General features: G+C 37.2%; 1 protein-coding gene across 3 annotated transcripts in view; it reads left to right on the forward strand.

Annotated features, from left to right (window-relative positions):
* The window catches only part of kif26ba (kinesin family member 26Ba), a 91,257-nt gene that overhangs the window by 29,745 nt on the left and 40,159 nt on the right, over positions 1-21,353 (forward strand). For all 3 annotated transcript variants that reach the window (XM_043262758.1, XM_043262759.1, XM_043262760.1), the window contains exon 4: positions 9,509-9,675. In XM_043262758.1, the coding sequence (XP_043118693.1) occupies positions 9,509-9,675 (167 nt within the window). The remainder of the gene's footprint in view (positions 1-9,508; positions 9,676-21,353) is intronic.

Raw genomic sequence — 21,353 nt, forward strand, 5'->3', positions numbered from 1 at the left:
TGTTGTCACTCTTCACTCTTAATGGCAAAAGAACTTGCAGCAAACTGAACCGAGTCTTTTCAGTAAAGCCTAAGTGAATTAAGTCACAGCAGGTTGATTAGATCTCATCAGAGAGATGTCTACTCTGTAGTCGCAGTGGCTTATCAGGGAGCGTCAGCTGCTTTAGGCTCTATTAAGTACAAAGGAATGTTCAATAGCGTAGAATCAACTGCTGGGAGGAGATTCGAATCTTATGAAATAAATTCAAGGTGCATATAATATTGTTACCCTAAACATAGTAATCTAGCAGAATGATCAATGTTTCTTGAGCTGTATTCCAATTGGGTCTCTATGTAGAGTTCACTGTTCTGTATGAGTACATTTGTGGTTTACTTCACTTGGCAAAAAGTTGTTGACTTTGTTTATGGGTTTTGCAAACGATTAATATGTTTGTGCAAATATAACAGTGTAGCACATATACAGTAATAAAAAAAAAGAATATAAAAAATGCGTATCTTATGCAATTGCTTACTCAAAATGGTGCACATAGAAATAACTTCTTCAAGTGTTATTGGTAAGTTAAATAATTCCTTCCAATACCTTTTAATATATAATAACTAAGCATTATTTAAATCACATCATTCGGATGCGTATTGAATCCTGTTGCAAAGAGCTTGCAACGGTATTAACCATTTAAAGATGCATGCAATTCCCCCCTCTGAAAGCAGCAACCTTTTTTAGAGGCTGCAATTGCATTTGAATCATGAGCATAGCTACGGGCCATTTACTATTTTTATTTTTTTCTGGCACAATCATGGGGCACAAGAGAAATATGCACTTAAACGTTACGCCTGTGAGCATTCAAGTGCACTTAAATGTTACCCCTGTTAGCATTCAAGTCTCAAAACCATTTTGAATCAAGTGTGAACGGAGGCTGTTTATAGCTAGACATAAACAGGAATCTTTTCAGGAATGTTCAGGTGGCTGTGTTTGGAAATCGACGCTTTGATCTGGCTTCATATAAGTGGCTGAGTGGGTAAATGTTCTTTGATTCAATTGAAAAAAATCAAGTCTTTAAAATCCCATGTAGATTTAGAGGAATGCTTTGCAAATGTGTCCTTTTACTGAACTCGGGTCTTGAAACAAAGGCGCTTTTGTATGAGAATGATCTAACTAACTAGTTACAGTTACAGGTCACGGGTCTGACCTGCGTATGATCACGTAAGAGGTGTGGGATTCATCTGACAACGAGAAGAATTCCAGGTTTTTTTTAAGCAGTGTGTACAGTAGATGTTTGTAAATATGTTTTAATATTGAAATGACGCCTAATGCATTATGGGATTTCTTTTGAGAAAGAGATACTCTATCTGTCATGCATATTTAATGTGGAGTATGTTGTAGTACGGCTCTGCTTCAGGCAGTTGTGCATAATTTTAAGTCTGTTTCTCAATGAGGCCTTCCACGCACGCATCTGCAGAATTTATTTCATACATTTGCTTATGCTCAGAATGCACAGATTCAAGGTGAAGCTTTGAGGTAACTGCTTATTTCAATTAGGGAAACCATAAAGGAATGGAAATATTAACACATAATGTCATACCATTGGACATTTCCAGTGGTTACATTTATACCAAGAACATATTACTAAGCACATATTTTGATCAGATGTTATTTGATCGGATCATATTTTTGTCATGCATAGCCTCAACTCACATATAATCCAAACCAAGTGTGTTTTTATTTTTTATTCCTTGTCAACCTGGAAGGGATATTGTGAAAGCTTTGATGGTGGTTTAAATGAACAATAGTCTTTTATATTGAATTCAAAGACAGGTGGATTTTGTTAGCGCATGTGTTTTTGAGAGAGAGAATGAGTAACCCAGAACAGGTTGATTTTAATCTGGCTACCAGACAAAAAAAAAGTTTGACATCATAAATTATTTATTTCAAAGCATTTGAAAGTGTTAAAGCAAAAAGCCATTACGTAATATAGAAAATGTGGTCTCAGGTTTGTTTGCGTCCTTGAATGTGACTCGTTGACTCAGAATCTATCCGTTCTATAATAACACATATTGAAGTGCTTTGAACGGAAGTTCAGTGTAATTGAACACAGGGCACGTCTAAGAATTCAAAGAAATATTTTAAACGAGAGAGAGAGAGAGAGAGAGAGAGAGAGAGAGAGAGAGAGAGAGAGAGAGAGAGAGAGAGAGAGAGAGAGAGAGAGACAGAGACAGAGACAGAGACAGAGAGACAGAGACAGAGACAGAGACAGAGAGACAGAGAGAGAGGCAGAGAGAGACAGAGACAGAGAGACAGAGAGAGAGAGAGAGACAGAGAGAGACAGAGACAGAGAGAGAGGCAGAGAGAGAGAGAGAGAGAGAGAGAGAGAGAGACAGACAGAGAGACAGAGAGACAGAGAGACAGAGAGAGAGGCAGAGACAGAGAGACAGAGAGAGAGGCAGAGAGAGAGAGACAGAGAGAGTCTGTCTTTATTTACTAACTGGGTTTGAAATTATTTTTTGCTAAGAGATGCAATAGAACAATGAAGGCTTGATGTTACTGATGTCAATTCTGCTCCATAACGCCATTTTTGATTTGCAAGCTGCTATCGAGTTATGTTAGCAGTGAAAAATTACATTCTAAATCATGTTATGCTTTTTAAGATTTTTCTCTTTGTTTGAGCCTGTTGTTATATTGACCATATAATCTGTAAAGTTTCTTGCAAAATTTTTATTTTGTAGCATATATTTAGTCGTTACACAAACATGTATGATGATTTTATGTGATGATAATTATATAATTATTATAACAATATTTTGTATCTCATCATATGTTTTATATATGTACATTTGCATTTTATTTACTTATCTTTTATTTATTTATTATTATTATTATTATTAAACAGCATTTTCATTCTGGGGGTGAACTACACCTCAAAAGGCTAGCATTTCGACCCAAAAAAATTGGCATTTGACTGTTTGATTTGGTCTCACAAGATTCTCCTGGTCAGAGTTTTGGTGTGTCTAATCTTGATTGTGCCAGTTGTTAAACAACATGGTGGAACAAGGAAGTCATTTAGGCTGTAGATGGGGCACACCCTTCACCGTCTTCATTTAGACACGCGTCTCTCAGCTCTCCCATGCTCTGTCTGCCTGCCTTGAGCTGAGCTCTGTATCTCTCTCTCCATCTCAATGAGTCTTTTGTGACTCCTCTGCTTTTCGCCTCTATTTACTTTGGTTAAGATGTGTTTTATTTTCAGTTCCTCCCCTCCTCTCTCTCTCTTTCATTGCCCAAGGGGCTGATTTTTGTGCACAGGAAGCCTTTAAGCTTGAGTTGGAGAGTCACTCCGATAGTGACAATTACCCTGGATGCAGGACCTTGTTATAAAAACAGTTTGTGTGCCACACACAGAGCTCTGACATTCCATGTGGACTTTGTCTTATCCCTTATAAAATCTCCTCAAGGAGGGCTCTTTTATAAAACCCACATCCATTTCTTTGGAGCAGGAATGTGGCTCCCACCCAACGGACACTTCCAGCTTGTGTCCATGTCTACATTGCAGGCCCATTTAAAGGCATGACGAGGCAACTTCAGTCTTGAATATGTTTTTATATAAACTGTTGAATCTATGTTTATTATTTTGAGGAAAAAGTCCCTTGTAAAATTGGTTGCTTGGCTGGAGTTGATGCTATGGGCAGAGAGCATCTGTAAAGCGTAGGGGGTCTCCTTTGCTCTGTCAAGAGTTATTAAATTGATTCATTCAAAGAGACTCTCTACATCATAGACTGTACACAAACTGAATACAAATATACCCTATTTTACATCCATCAGGTCAAGCTAGCTGGCAACTCGCCTACCTTCATGTCACAATCAATGTAAATCTTGCCAAAATAAGAACAGGAGGATTGCATGAGTCACCGCTGACAACAATATGTGTCTTGCTTTAATGGTTGCCGTGTGTTTGCAACAGGCATACGGAAATGGACTGAGAATGTCTATCAAATAGCAATTAAATGAACATTTGAATTCGATTTAAATTTAAGTAGCAAACAATGCATTTGAATTTCTGTAAGAATGTCAAATGAAAATGAATTAAAATGTGTAATGAAAATGGCAGAGAAATTTCTATGACAAATTTTGAACTGGAATAATGTAAACGTTGGCTTGAAAAAATCGTAGTAGCTAAAACGAGACTGTAGGATTGATCGACAGACAAATAGAAAGATGATGGACGGATGGATGGATAGAAGGATGGATGGATGGACAGATGAATAAAAAGATAATGGCTGGATGGATAAATGGATGAACAAATAGAAAGATGGGTAGTGGGTGGACAAATTGATATATGAACAGAAAGACGGATGAATGGCAGATAGATTGAATGTTGGATGGATGGATGAATGGACAAATAGAAAGATGGATTAATAGACAAATGGGCAGATAGATTAATTGAGAGATAGATGGATGGATTGATGAATAGATGGATGGTAAATACAGAAAATGGATGGATGGATAGATGGTTTAGCAGATGGGTGGATGGACAAATAGAGAGATAAACTGAGTGATGGATAGACAAATGAATAGACAATTGTGTAGGTGGATGGATGGATGAACGGACAAAGATAAGTGGAAAGATGGATGGATGGCAAATTGAATGTTGGATAGATGGATGGATGGCCAAATAGAAAGATGCATTATTGTGTGGGTGGGTGGGTAGGTAGATAGGTAGATAGATAGATAGATAGATAGATAGATAGATAGATAGATAGATAGATAGATAGATAGATAGATAGATAGATGCAATTCAGTATATTTCTCTTCCTTCATTCAAGCTCCAAGCTTCCTTGATTTAGCTTCCTGTGGAATGTGGCCATTCAAAATTGAATTTTTAATATTCACACTAACTACTGTACTGTACTGTACTTTTTTTATATGCGTCACCCCCTTAAGCACATCCCATGGTTTTCTTTCTTTCTGTAGCCCATCTTCAGTGTGTTATTCCCATCCAGGACTGTAAGTCCCGTTTTCCATCCCTTCTGAATTGAGAAGTGAATGTGAACTGTCACACATAGATATAGAGAACGCTCAGGGGATGGTGAAGAATAGTTAACATATCCAGGAGAGGAGTATCCAGGCAGTGCAGTGTGTTCGGGCTTTAATTATGATGAATGAGGAAGTCTGTTCATGTGGGTGTGAAGGGTGCCGCTGGGGAACGGGGTGGAAGGAAACCTCCACTCAAGGGCTTCTTTTAGATCTTTTCGTTCCTCTCTTGGGTGTTTCTGCTGCATCAGGAAATTTCCATTCTCAGAAATGCTCTCTACCTTCCTCATCCATCACACCTGCACTTGGCCACGGTCTCATGAAAACCTGGAGCTGGTGCAGTCATATGGGGGGGCCGGCCTGCCGTTGAAACACATGAAATGAGACATCCATAAAATTACATGTCCTGGATATTGATTTCACACACATACGCAGGGACGTATTTGGTAATTTGTCATCTGTGGTGAAGTTGCTATAATTGTACTCAGGCAATTCTAATATGCTTGAATAAATCACTAGAGTGATATTTTCTGCAATATTGAGATTCCCCACTTTGTATTCCCCGCTAGTATTTGCAATTTTGTAACATACTAAAACATCACGTTAATCTTCTTAAGATCTAAAGTTCCTGAAATAGAGGATGTTCGCTTGAAAATCTGATTTTTGTTTTCAAAATAAAACTTGATTAGCATTAGACATTTCATTGCATGGATATATATAATCTTTTTTATTTATTTTTATTTTATTTAGTTATTTTATTTACATTGGCATTTATTTGCATGAATATGTATAATCTTTATTTTTAATTTTATTTTGTTTAAATTTATTTATTTTAACACTATTAGGCAAGGTTCTTTTATTATTTTATTTTATTTTATTTTATAATTTAATAGCATTTTTACATGCATTGTTCCATTAATGTAATTTCATTTAATATTTTTTTATATAAAAATAGTTTTTATATCTTTATATTCTAAACTAATCCATTTATTTATTTTTTCATTTTATTAACATTCTTATCAGGCGTGGTTCTTTAGCTTTTTTATTTTAGAATTTAACATGCATTGTTCAATTAAATTTAAGTACATTTTTTAAATAATCCATTTTATTTCTCTTTAAATAAAAAAATATGGGATAGTGTACACGTGTACATTTTGTTCATATAAAAAAAATGAAAGAAAACTGCCTTAAAGCCCGTTATTTGTAACTGGAGAATTTGGACAGAAGACTTGCAATAGCCGACTATCTGATGATCTTTGAATAACCGTTATCTGACTGATATCAGAAATGCTAAGACTTTTAATTTAGCTTTGCAAAGCCATATGGACCAGCAAAGCAGTATGAAGGTCAAAGTCAATGTCAAACAGTTGAATGTGGATGGATAGATGGACAGGGCATTACATTTGGGCAAACAAAAGGCTACTATTAGACAGAGGAGAGAGAGGAGAAGTAAATGAGGGAGGAGAATGGATGGAGGGATGATGGGAGGATGGGCAGAGAGGTGCAATCTGTGCTGTTGGCACTGCTGGTATTTAATGCTCCTTCTTCTCATTCCTGCACAACAGATGGCAAATCAGCCGTCGGTTCCCAGATGATCTGACTGGCTGTGAGCAGGACTGAGTTGTTTGAATGCCGCCATGAGGATAGAATTGCCTCATGGAAAACAAACATTAATTAAAGATTCAGAAGTATTTTTATATTTTCCATATTGTACACTTTTTGGAGAATTAGACTATTTTGCTACTGCACCTTTAAAAGAATAGTTCGTCCAGAAACGACAACTTGCTGCAATTTACTCCCCCCTCTGGCAATCCATAATTCATCAAAAGAGATTTGAAGAGATGTAGCATTACATCCCTTGCTCACCCACGGGTCCTCTGTAGTGAATGGGTGCCGTCAGAATGAGAGTCCAAACAGCTAAAAAAAACCATCACAACGATGCACGAGTTATCCAAAGCAAAACAAAATGTCGTGTGAAGTGAAAATCTATGTTTGTAAAAAACAAATTCATCATTAGGACGTTTTTAAGTATAAACCTTTCATTCCGGCTACTGAAATTCTGACGGCACCCATTCATTGCAGTAAACCCGTGAGTGAGCAAGTGATCTAATGATACATTCATTCAAATCTGTTCTAATGAAGAAACAAACTCAATGTGAATACGTTTTCAGCAATGTTTCTTTAAGATTTGTAAATTATCTGTCGTGATTGACTGTTTCTGAATACTTAATAGGCTTATATATGTTAATTTGCTCATGACTCTGGCTTCGAAACACCCATTTTTGCAGCTTAGTTTCCATAATTGGTCTGGCTTGGCTTGAGGAGGGAGATTTGCATGATCAGAATTAGATAATGACTATTATGTCATAAGATCATCGTTTGACAAGTGTGTACCGAATGAGCAGGATTTAGCTTTGTGTACTGGCTTAATCCATTCATTAATAAGGGATAAAAGCTTTTTAATATTTTTTCATACTGCCCTTTGTACTAAGCCTTCTAGGTTGACCCTTTCTTCAGTATGTCGTAGGATAATATTGTTTATGATGACCACTGTTTTGTAAATCTATATTACCGATTTTTTTTGTTGGCAAAGGATCAATATAGTGTTCATTATTAGCCGCGCATTATCAGGTTTAATGGTTTGTGGTTAGTCCCGTGACATTTCATTCCATACGTTTTAGCTCGACAGCTACTGCAGTTGTCAAATGCAAACAGACCTACTGTAAATCCAGTGCTCGGTCACATGGATGCATGCCCAGACCAATGCAGCGTTAAGAAGCTGTAACGAGTGCAGACGCTGCTAAATATACCTGTCAGTCATGTGCTATCACGGAGTATTTTAAGATGGCTGTGCGTTTTGCCACCATACCTGCAGCCAGACTGAAATAACACTTGTGAGACTGTGAAGACACCATGAGCCTTTGGCTGTGAAGAGCTCAGTTTAGACTCTCGTTCTCAGAGGTGTGAAAGTCACTGTTGGTACTGCTTGGCCCGTTTGCAGAAAGTATCGTTAATTTGATGGAAGAGACTATGTAAAAATGTAAAAAATTGAGAAATTATTTTATTTATATTTGATAAATATTTTCTAAGAATTATTCTAATAAAGATCACATTAATTCTTGAAAATTTGTTACAATTTTTTACATCCATCATTATATTAAGTGATATTATTATTATTATTATTATCATTATTGATAATATCACTATGCATACACTGTGATAATAAAAATAGCTCTAGTATGTGTATAATAGTATTTTTACGTACAATACTGTCTTGGAGAACGTGGACTTGTAAAAAATTTGCATTAGAGAAAAAAAAAAGATGCAATTTCCATCACACAATGTCATGACCCTGGATCAAAAAACCAGTCATAAATGCCAGTTTTTCAAATCATCATCTACACGTTGAATAAATAAGCTTTACATTGATGTATGCTTTGCTAGGACAATATTGGCCAAGATACAGCAAAAAAAAAAATCTAAATATTGAGAAAACCACCTTTATTTCGTTTTAGTGTCCAAATATTCTTCTAAGTTCTTAACATTGCATATTACTAATCAAAAATTAAGTTTTAATATGTTTACGGTAAATACGTGTACTAAATACCTTCATGGAACATGATCTTTATTTAATATCCTAATGATTTTTGGCATGAAAGCAAAATCAATCATTTTGTTCACATACAATTCATTTTTGACTATTGCCACAAATATACCCCAGCGACTTAAGGTCAAGGGTCACATATTTGATGGAAATAATGCTTTTGATGAAATGTGTTGATAAAAAAATATGTAAAGTACATATAAATGATCTTGTAAGTATGTCCAGTGCTGGACATTTTTAGTGATAAAAGCACAGATCTGGATTCTCTCGCTGTCCATCCAAGCTTATCTGGTTGAGACTTTCCTACATTTGCGAAGCATTCTGGGTAAACACACGGAGGACTGCTGGTTCACTGTACAACAGAGCTCATCCTCCTCAGGGACTCGTGTGTCCTTATTTGGGGCCAAATGACAGACCCCAGCCCACAGCAACAGCAGTGCCCTCACCATCTATTTACAGCTGGGGCAGGGGAGGGTGTCCGGATTATTTCCAAATCTCCCTGAGTGGGTCTGGCTGAATGCTTGTTTAAGAAAGCCAGCCGTGCCGTGGGCCCTTCACAGCGCAATTATCAGGACTGTTTCTCATGACTCACGTCTAAGAGGAGTTGTTTATCTGAAGGCCTGGCAGAATCTGTGCTAAACTTATTCACCGCCACTGCGTGACCCAGGACACTTTCCAGAGACGCTGCTGTAGCTCACAAGACACAAATAGAAGCAGTTTTCACCCCTTTTCCCAAGCATATCTGCGAAATAAGAGCCATGGGGGGCATAAAAGACTGAGAGCATTACTTGAGCTATATTGCATTTATCTGTAAATAGAGCCGTTTGGTCTCGTTTAGATGGCCTTTCTCAGATTGTTTTTTAATACCCTTTTACTTGCATACAGATTTCTCAGATGGTGTCAGAGGGCAACCGAGAGGGTATAAGCGAAGCCGCGCTCAACCGCTACAACGCTGACCGGCCCAGTGCATACAGCAGCCCTGCCCCGGCTCCTGCCCCGGTCACCACAGCGCCCTCCAGTGGCACCTCGGCTGCCGCATCCTTCTTTGCAAGGTAAGACTCTGGGTTTGATGTCACACGACCTCGATGGACTGCGGTTCGTGTGATTTTGCTGAGTGCGACATGTTCCTAAATCAACTTCTTTGTTGCCTCTGGAACAACAGTGTAATTAACCGATCAGATTTGAAGAAGCGGTTTATAGTGAAATTTAGGCTTACGATCAGTGTATGGTGACTGTACATCAGTGTCATTCATTTGTCATTTACCCTGACTTTAAGCATTATTCATGGGTAAGGTTAAGTTTAGGTGCAGAGATATGGTCAGCAAGTTATGTTGACCCAGGAACACATGTAACTCAGCACAGATCAGGACGTGCGGTTTGTTACAATTCTGTGTTTCACTTTTAAAAACAAATTCTATAATTAACCTCCTTTTCAATAATGCTTTGAAAACCTCTAGGTGTGTTTAATACACATTCTGAACATTAGCATTGTCTTATGACCTACAGTGATATGTTTCTGTTATGGCTTCATCAGATAGTAACTTGACCCAATGGATATATAGCATAGCGCATGCTTTGTAAACTGTAGACTGTCACGTTTGCATGGCGGATTTCTACAGCTTTTTGTGTATGGTAAACTTGCTCGATACCGTACCTGGTACAGCATTGCTACTCAGCACTCAGGTATGAACCCATATAAATCGTAAGTCACAATAAACAATTTTAAAGATTTGCTGAATCTAAAATGCCACCGTTTCCTCAGCAAATACATTTTAAGTCATGTTAGCTGGTGTTAACGCTATCTGTGGGTTTAGTTTAGGTAGTACATTATTTTGAAACTCAAAATAGTATCAAAATTCTAGTGCCAATTATTGGACATTTATAATAAAATTTTGCCAGATTTATCTATTTATCCGGTATTTCAAAATTTTAAATAAAATGCAGTATCGTTTTGTAGAAATGTTCAACATTTTTCCAATGAGCCCGGTATTTGAACATACTACTCGTCCGATGTATAGTTATGACACTATAAAGGTACATATATTTAAACATATTGTAGCATTGGACAGTTTTGGTAGGTGAGTCACACTCAAAATCCAAAAATGTGCCAGCTTTCTACAACTCGTCAACGAAAAAGCATGATACCAATCTAACACAAGCAGCCAGTAATATTTAGTCGCCATATCCAACCAAACAATCTGATCACCAGTGAGATTTATTCCATTAGCGTGCTAGTTTTATGGCAGGAGTCACTGAATAGGATTCAAAACGCACATGATTCAAATAGAAAAAATAACTACTATAAGAGCAGTGCAGTGTTGCAATGACGAGAAATGACGTTCCTTTGCAAGCTGCCCTTCTTTAGCATTTTGCACCATGATCTAAGTATCTGATGAGCTTGACGTGCTTCTGCAGCCAGCATAAAAACTCTTGTCACTTCACATTCATGCAAGGGGTGTAGAGGGAATTTTGGTCAAACACCGAGAGTGTTTGCATGTCCTCTCGAGTTCGATCCTTCACTCACACTCATCGTCACAGCTGTCTGTTGTCAACAGGGCATTTCTCACACATGCAAACACACTTACACAAATGCACAGGCACTGGTAGGTGTTGTCATGTTAATGGTGTCACATGAGATGCTCTGATCACGGGTTAACTTTTTCCCATAGCCGGCTTTCTATAAAAAAAATCATCCGATCTAGTGTGAATCATTTGCTGCTATGATTGTCTTTCGAAAGAGGCATTATGTCATACTGTACTATGGGAAAGACGTCCTCTCCTCTGTCAAGTGATTGGTGCTCTGGTCTGTGTCGCCCGGTGGGGCCGTGGGAGGGGGCGAGGACATAGATCATGGGCTTTTATCAGAGCTGGAGTAGTGGAGGAGAGCGCTGGAAGATAGCGGTAGACGAATGGCTCATGTGAAACCTCAAAACCTCTCGTTTTCGTGAGAGCCTCTAATAAATCAGGCCTTCTACAGCAGCTGGATTTTATGAATTTATTTGTATCAGAGGGCTACAGCTGTGGTGGCACTGTGATTTTATCTTCCTCTCTTCCATATTATTTGCGCCCACTATGCCAAACCTCGTCTTTCAGTTAAAACTATTCAGGGTTTGTGCAGGTTTTATAAAGGTTGTTTGAAGACCTGTTTAGGACAGTGTAAAGAAAAGTTAAGGACTCAGCACAATATGTCAGCATAGATTTTAAATGTAAATGTTTAGGGTGCAGAAAATGAGTTTCAACAGATCTCCATTACTTTTTAACACATTTGAAGAATATGAAAGTTACTTTCTGATCACAATGTTAAAAAAAGAGGTCTTGTTTTTTTAGAAAGTGAAAATAAGTTTTTGATTAAAACTTGAGCAACTAGTACTAGTAGTTAAAGAAATATCTGAGCTTTAGAATTGTCATAGTAAGCTAAGTTTTATTAAATGCTTTTTAAGCTTCTTCTGAGATGACAAAACTCTTTCTAGAGTTGTCATGCTGGAACCATCAAACTTGGGTCAGACTGTCTTTTTTTTTTAACTGATCTGACTTATGATTTTCATTAAACAGAACAATCAAAATATGAAAAGTCCCATAGACTTATGTTGAGGGTGTCAAAACTTTTGTACAATAAGACTTAGAGGGTTTATCACTAGCAAAGCTTAATGACAATCCTTCACTATACTAGCAACATACTATAACATGTTTGCAATGTGCTAATCATGTTAACTAGGGTGACCATATTAGTACTTAAAGTGTACATATTTGAACCCAATGTGTACAAAAGTTTACCTTTTAAAAAGGTACTACCGCAGTGACAGCTTTTGTACCTTTATTTCTGAGAGTGCATGTAACCATTTTATTCTACATGCTTAGTGTAAAGAGAATGAATGTGCAACAGTTAAGCTACTACAGTTTGGAAAACAGCTAATTGTCTAGTTAATTTCTCCAACAATGCATCATACTGGTGAGTAAGCAGTGAGTTACATAGTTGTTCAGGAAAAGCAGGAGTTTACCAGGTAGATAGCACTGTGATGCAATTCCGAAGAAATACCCAGGCGAAATCCTCTCACACGCTTTCTCAGAGAGCAGACCCTCAGTGTGTTTTTGAAAGGAGACTTTAACATGGCTTCGAGGTATCACTAATCTTCCTGTCGCAATCTCAACCCTCTGCGGTTTGATTCGTTGTCCTCAGGTGAGGGGAAGCTAAGCTCTTTTGGAAGTGAAGATAGTGTGACAGTAGTGCTAACCTCAGCTTCAACTTTAATAGGAAACATGTCTCCCTTTGATATGTCATATTAACTCTTTAAAATTCAGATATTGGGCTAGCTGATATGTTAGAAAAAAGTGAGCTAAAGAGCTAGGTGTGTGTGCGCAAAAAAATTATCTCTACTTTTTAAAAATGTGATTATTGGTGCACGCTTTTGCAAATAAAGACTTTGTGATTTTTAAATAAAATGCATCGACTTGCTCTGCATATGAAATGCCTCCTAATACACACAACTTTGACATTTAGATTATATTTTTATATGGAGAACAAGTGTCAGATCTGTGAGAGAACCCCTCCAGCTTTCTCCAGCTGTTTAAATCACTTCAGTTGTCTGTTAATGACGGTGGCTGCTGATTGGCTGGTTGTTTTATCCAATTAGCTCACTGACAGGTGCCTGGGAACATGATTAATATCCTGCTCAAATGCTAATGTCATTCCATTTATATTTAATATTCATGAGAGGATTTTCTGTTGAAAAAAAGTTTCAGTTTCTCCTCGTTTGTCCTTTGCTTTGTTTTACATCTCTCACAGCCGTCTATCAAACGTGTCAACGGGCTGAAAACATTTACAGTAGAAACCATTTGGCAGCGCCTCCGTTTCTGAGATGTGGTACTTGCTTTTACATGGGGGATAAACAATAATGATTGATGACATTTAGCCTCATCTGTAGAATGAATTGTTATTCTGCTTGTGCGCTCTTAATCCCTCTGAGGGATCTTACTGTAGACGTATTGCTGAGACATTGTAAATATTTCTTTAATGCTGAGATCACAGAGAGGTTAAGAGGTGTCCAGAGTGATTTACCGGCCTCATATCAACCATGCTGGCAGATACCAGACCAGTGAATGTACAAGATCTGTGCTTCTCAACTGGCAAAAAAACAATAATGAATGCAAATGACTATCTGCAGCTATGTATAAATAGGAAAATAACATATGTACATTTTTTCTTCTTTTTTTTTTTTTTTTTTTAAACATGGCCAGTAGTAAGTTGATAAAATGACTAAAACTAAGGATTAAAAATTAATGAAGAGAAAATTTATTATAAAAAAATAGAAACAAAATTTTAGACAAAACTAAAATTGACTAAACTGACTAAAATAAGTGAAAATGAATACAAAAAAAAAAAAATGAAACAGCCATAAGCAAATAAAAAGCAGAAATGTAACAAAAATTACTAAAACATTATAGGTATGTAATATGTGTAAGGTTGAAGGCTTGTCAACTTGTTTAAATTGAATGGCTAATATTTTTGTTATCATTAAAGTTAAAAAAAAACATTTTGGTTTTAGGTTGTGGGACAACTTTAATGAGTGGTTTTGATCCACTTCAAATGTTGACTAGTATGTATACTGTATATGCGTATCTAGTATATGTGTCATATTAAATCATTTCTAACCCCTCATTGGTAAATTTGAATATATTAAAACGCTTCTCGTGTTGTTATTGATTCTGCATTTTTCCACACGTGTCTTCTGCTCATCTCTTCTTTCACAGCAGTGAAAGGAGCAGGAGAGAGTGTGCCGTGTGATTTATAACCGCCTTGCCCTCTTGTAGCAGACAATGTCAGCCATCCTTCGGCAGTAAAAAACAGAAGGTTGTAAATTTCAGCCGAAGGTGTGGGTTTACATGAAGGACAGCCCTCTTTTGTGTGTATATGTGTCTCGGCCTGTTGTTTGACAGGTAAAAACTATCCTGCCAAAGTGTGTGTGTATGTGGACACCTGGCACACATTTTTCTCTTTGTTTGAAGCAGGACCGTGTCACACCCCTTGCGCTTTTCCCCTGGCCTCACTCTGTGCACCTGAAAATTTACAGACGTCGTAACATGCCTTCTGGAGAGAGTGCTGTGCTTTATGGGACAGGTGTCATGACCTGACCATCCGGATGCGTTCAGTTAAAGATGTGGCAGGGCTGTCAAACTCAGCTGCGCATCTGTAATTTACACGCCTTCTAGAAACCGAGTTCTTCTTTTGATATGTGATTTTCTCTCTCACCCTCTTTGAATTTCTATGGCGGTATATTATATATATTGCAGTTGTATCATGGAAACATTTATAATTTACAATTATTCCAAACAAATTCACAGCAAGAACTGTTGTATGCCTTTACATGACTGTTGGTTTGAGTCCTAAATGAATCTGTGTTTCTGATCAAATTGGGTGAATGACTTAGTGACTCACGTGTGAAGGCGGTCACTTGAATGAACAACATTTTGAATGAATCGGTTGAAAAAATTAATCTGTGATGCACTTGTGAAAACGGTTACTTCAGTGAAAAATGTTTTGAATACACTGGTGGAAGGAATGATTCAGTTATTCATGCATAAAAAAAAAGCAAAAAAAAAACAAAAAAAAACACACGCATATGTACATATGCATATTTGACTATGAAATCATTTTTATTACCTTTTTAATAGTCAGCTGGTACTGAACAGCTCAATATTGGACATTTCTCTAAAAGAGGATGTATTTTATTGTATTGCATGTATTAAATTAGTTACTATTTCCTGTAGCAACTGTAAAAGCATGATAATATTTAGTTAGCTGGACCTAGTTAATATGTTATTCTTATTTCCTTTTAGAAGTAAAGAAACATTCAGAAGTTTATTTTTATTTTATTTTTTATTTAGCTGTTGTTGTGGTTGAACATGTTTCTCAAAAGTCGATTTATTTTCTTGTTTTAGGACGTTTTTTTGTAACTGAATAAAATACATTAATTTTATTTTATTCTATGTATTAAATCTAGTTACTGTTGCAACTGTTAAAAGCATGATGAATTAATATTTTTTGAATTTTCTTCCAACACTAAAACAACATTCAGAAGCTTTTTTACATTATTCATTAGTGGATTTTCTACCTCTGTTGGTTCCATCAGCTCCAGTCTGCTGTTGGCACACGATGAATAGCTGATCTTACCGCTGCTGCTATCTGCCTGCGTGAGAGACTCTATCATCAACCCTGCTCGCCGGAGTCAGGGGCCAAGCGTCACCCCTGCTCAACCATGCCTGACATTTCAACAACCCCTCCTCTGTTTTCCTTGGCTTCACTCAGCCATGTCACGTTCCTGTGGCTCTCGTTTGTTCCTGCTGTACCCCTGATCCTAGTCTCGGCCGCTGCACTTTAAGTACGGACACACTGACCTAAAGTGGTACAGCGGGCAGCCCATATGGAAGTGTTCTTTTAATGTTTTTGTAGAGGAAAAAGCCTCTCAGTGTTGTGGTTTCTTATCTAGAGCTCTGGCTGCATCTGTTCTGTATCACAATCCCCACGCTTTCCTATATGGATGTTTATCTGTCACTGTATTAGTAATCTTTCATCCGCTTGTTTAAAGTGGGATTATGCAAGGATGTGAAAGCTATATTCCTAGATTTGCTCCCGGTATTCCAATTTTTTTTCACTCTCGTGTCATAAGGCGATCTTGACAGCACTCAGAAGCCATGCAGCCGTATCAGTTCGATCTAGATCTGCCCTGGCCCACTCAGGTGTGCTGTCCCAGGTGTGGCTCAATTCCAGTACAGGTCGTTCTCCTCCTCTTTCTCAATCCATCTGCTAGTCCTCCACCCTCACAGCCCTGCTGTAGCCCCATCTAAACACTGCTGCTGTTTCTGCTGCTGTATAGTTACCTGTAGACTGGTTGGTTAGTTAAAAAAAAAACCCAGCAGTCCGTCTTACTGTATATATTTGTGATTAATCTCATATTTACAAGACTATTAAGGGAAGAAAACATCTCATGTCTGTCAACAAATACCTATATTTCCCTGCCTTCCTAAAATCCGTGTTACATATTTTCATATGTCAGCATACACATATGCTCTCAAACAATTAATTGCATCCATATCCATATATCCATATATACAAACACACACATGCATATACATATATGTAAGAAAAATATGTTTATACATTAATAAGTTATATAAATATATGGAATCTATTGAATAAAAATAAGAAAGATTTAATTATGTGCATTGCGATTAATTGTTTGACAGCACAAAATTTTTTAATTTTTATTATATATATATATATATATATATATATATATATATATATATATATATATATATATATATATATATGAGGTTGCATATTATAAATTAACATATAGCCTTAGATTTCCATTTTTCTAGAAAGCCAAACCTTTTTCGTTACTGTTCATTCGCATTCTCGTTTCTCCCTGAAGAAGCAGCTTTAATCAGAAACAGATTTCACGCGCTGTATTCTGATCCTTTCACTATGCTACAGATGGTTTGTGTGTGAACGAATGAAGGTGGGGTGCGGGGAACGTACCCCAGAGATGATATAATGCGAGCAGCCATGCAGAACCGCCACCACCATCACTGTGTGCGGCGCGTGTCGATTCGTTCATTAACTCTCCTTTGCCTCCGTCTCCACGGAGCTAAAGTGCCACCCCCCTCGACCTGCACCTCGCAGCGCTCCACCTCCTTACCGTCTTACTTCACCGGGGCCCTTAAAACAAGCAGGGTCGCTTCAGAAAGCCCTCGCATCAGCACTGACCCCTCTGCAGCCGTCTCTCCCCCCACACGCAGGAATGATGGATCGAGCTGCCGAAGCGCCGTGGCTGCGGGTGAGAACTTTCATTAGTGTCCCTCTAAAGAGCCCAGCCTGATTTATTCCATAAATATTCACCTCAGGGAAAGCCTGTCTCTAAAGGCATTTCACTGCACCATTTGTGTGTAAATATAGATATGTATATTCTTGTTTGACACTGATGCTTTTGCTCTAAATTAGCCTATTCTTGTTTTCTTCACCCAGAGCAGCATTTCAGATGCGTTTTATTCTTTCATTTGTGAATTTATGAGGGGAGGCAACTGTTGATTTATGGAGAATAAAGCTTTGTTTGATTTTCAACTTAGCAATCACAAAAATCATATAGCAACACCCTGAAAACCATACAGCACACCCTAGCAAAGACATAGCAACATAGTGAAAAACATTTAGAATTCAACATACTGAAGCCACTCAGAACAACTACTCCAATAACTGCATAGCAACATCTCAAAACCATTCATACCACCCTAACAACCACATAGCAACACCCTGATAACCACTTAGAACACCCTGGCAACTGTAGAGCTGCATGCTACAACCACCCAGAGCACCATTTTAATCACATAGCAATATGCTAAAAAACACTCCGAATGCAACACACTAAAGCCACTCGGGACATCTTAGCAACACCATAGCAACCACACAGAACACCATAGCAACATACTGTTGGAATAAAACAAAAACTTTTATCTTATGGTGTGCTCACACAAACAACACATTTTAGCATCATTCTAAATTACTCTGGATATAAAAAAACATTTTGTTTCACAACCGGACATGTTAATAAGCTCTTCACTGACTGGCTTGCGCGACAGCACATCAAGCTAATTTTCCAATCAAGTTGAATTTTCTTCAACTTGCACAATAGATGCGATTGAGGTGGATATCTCACGACGCCCAGTTCACATCATATGTATCGCCTGGTGCAAATTTGTGTCTATTCGCATCTCTGCATTAACTTTGTATGTAATCTACTTGCGCTAATAATTCATTTCACTTCTGATGTGCACATGCCATTATAACCACATAACGACACCCTGACAACCACTCAGTACACCCTAGCAACCACGTAGCAACATAATGAAAAACACCAAAGAAACGTTAGCTTTGCAACTGCATAGAAACATGTTTAAACGCACCAAACGCCTCACATCAGCAACCCATGTGGCTGTGAAAGAAATAATTTTTTGTGCATTTTTAGTGATAAGTAATGCATTTTCAAAGCAAGGTGATTATGAGTTTTACAGGCAGTGGGAAAAAAACAATACAATAAAAAAGATTTTTTTGGAAGCTGGAATTATGATGATGAACCCGAGCGGCAAATCATGGACTTCACACCTTTTTCTATCAAATGTGCCTTTCCCATTCATCTTGTTTGACAGGAAGGAGGGGCTGCTTAAAATTCAGTGCAATTAACTCCTGATCCCATCCATTTAGCTGTGAGAGGACGTGAGCGATCACTTAAAGAGCGTCACAAAGCACTGACAAGTGGACATCAGCCCTTGTAATGACCCCGACGTAAATTATAAATGCATTCTAGAGCCAGAGATGATTATGATCTCTTCCACCACAAGCACTGCTGAACACAGACATCCAACCTAATATTCAATGTGACGGTCATTTGGGCTTTTATTTGGATGATTTTCAATCTTTTACAGTACATTTGGTCTCAAACTGGAATGTTTGTTCCCATTTGGTCTTCTATTATTAGAGCTATTAGAACATGGGAGCATGATTAATTGATCTGATTTGACTCACCAGGACAGTTGGACCCTGTGATCACGGTGAGTTACTATCTAACAAGCTACGGCCAAATGACATGCTTAAGCACAGAGGTTAATAATATAACCGCCCCAGAGTCAGCCATCGACGAGAGCCGCAATAATTCTGATGATAATCACGGTAATTACTATCAGCATTATCACTCAGAGGCATGAAATTGACCTCCAGAGATCAGCCTGGATGGATTTGAGATAAGAGCTTCAGGTCCTCTTTCCATTCGCTGATCTAATTAAATGTAAATTGAGGGCAAGTTTGCCTACAATTCCCATAATTCCCTTACACTGCCAGTGGCTACTAGGAGCTTGTTGGAACAGAGCCTCCCTGTTCCTTGGCATAACTCTCCACCAACAGTCTATGGCTTTGTTTCAAAGACTGATTTTTGTATTTTATAAATTTTTTCATATGTAATGTTTTTTTTAGTTCAATAGATTTTAGAATAATGCTTCAAAAAAATGATATTAACTTATAAATTATGTATAATTTCAATATGTTCTGGCCCCCAACTTTTTGGTTCTTTGATGCTGCCGCTTTTTGCTTGCTTAGTTGGGGACACTTCATTTCTAATGATTATCTATTCTCCTATTTGATACTGTTCAGTGCTTTGATACAATCCGTATTGTTAAAAAGTGCTATATAAATCTGATTGATTGATTGATGCCTTAAAATGCTTATGTAGTCAGCTCACTAGGTTTTGGCACAAAGCTTATGATTATTGAACATTAAGAACATGTATGTCCAATTACAGCAAGCCCTTGCCTCCCAGTGCTGCGTTTCCTTCCTTGGCTGACATTATTAATTTTGGAGGGCACCCTGGAGCCTGTGAAGCCGAGGATCTTTGGTACTATAAATGGATACACAGCACGCTTTGGTCTTAATTGAGTCTGATGTTCTTCTGCATGCGCTACAGATCCACAATATTTTTTCTCAACACAAATATTCAGTGGCCTGATAAAGCACTTGTCTTACGTAACATTAATGAAATTGTCAAAATCGACACTATTTACTTTATTCAATTCATGTTTCTGTTCTTAATGTGCATCGATGTTCATTGCATGTTATTCCAAAGAAAAAAATATTTTGAATTCTTCTCTTTTCTTAGTATTTAATTTTAACCAGTAACCAAATAAATGTTTTGCATAATTTGAGTCTAATTTAGATTTTTTTGTAAAACAGGCTTTTCAATAAGTTGCATTGTTCATTTGGGCATCAGAAGCATGTTTTTGCGTTCCTACATTTGTCCTTTAGCATCTGAGTCACATATGCCCATCAGTCAGCCCCTTTGTCAGCTGTTAACTAGCGTCACCATAGTAACAGCACATTCAGTACCGGTGTTTTTCTCAGTCTGCAGTCAGCAGTAATGGATCTGGCCTTCAGGAGGCTCAGCTCACCTCAGCAACACTTATGCTATGCGTTTATGTCTTGTTTGCAGACAAAAAAAAAAAAAAAAAAAATCATTCAGATTTCAAAGCAGCCTTTTTAGCTCAACAGAAGCAACCCCGTTTTGCTTCGAAGTAACATATTTCAAAGTGAAAAAGGATATAGAAACTAAAACTATATTTTTAAAAAAATGTAGGTTGGGGCTTTATTTTAACAATCAAAGACCAATAATTGAGTGGACATATATATATATATATACATATACATATATATACACACACATATATACATATATAAATTAATTATTCATTTTTCTCCTATCACAAAAATCATTAGCAAATTAAGATCAAGATATTTTGTACATTTTCTGCTGTAAACATATCAAAACTAAACTTTGAGTAGTAATATGCATCGCTAAGAACTTAATGTTGATTTTTTTGTTAATATTTGGATTATTTTTTCACCTCTTAGTTTCCAGTTTTATAAATAGTTGTATCTCGGCCAAATATTGTCCTATCCTAAATAGCCATACATCAATTGAAAGCTTAATTACGTTCAGATTATGTATTAAAAAAATAATAAATAAATATAAAAAAAAAAAGTTCTAGTCCAGGGTCACATATGTGTGTATGTGTAATTATTTTAGATCATTTACATAAAAAAAAAAAAATTATATACATACATTTATACATCATTATATATATGATCAAGCTGTTTCTTTGGCCTTTCACATCCATGGCTTTGCCTATG

The sequence above is a fragment of the Puntigrus tetrazona genome, chromosome 17, assembly GCF_018831695.1.
Source record: "Puntigrus tetrazona isolate hp1 chromosome 17, ASM1883169v1, whole genome shotgun sequence".
Classification (NCBI taxonomy): Eukaryota; Metazoa; Chordata; class Actinopteri; order Cypriniformes; family Cyprinidae; genus Puntigrus; species Puntigrus tetrazona.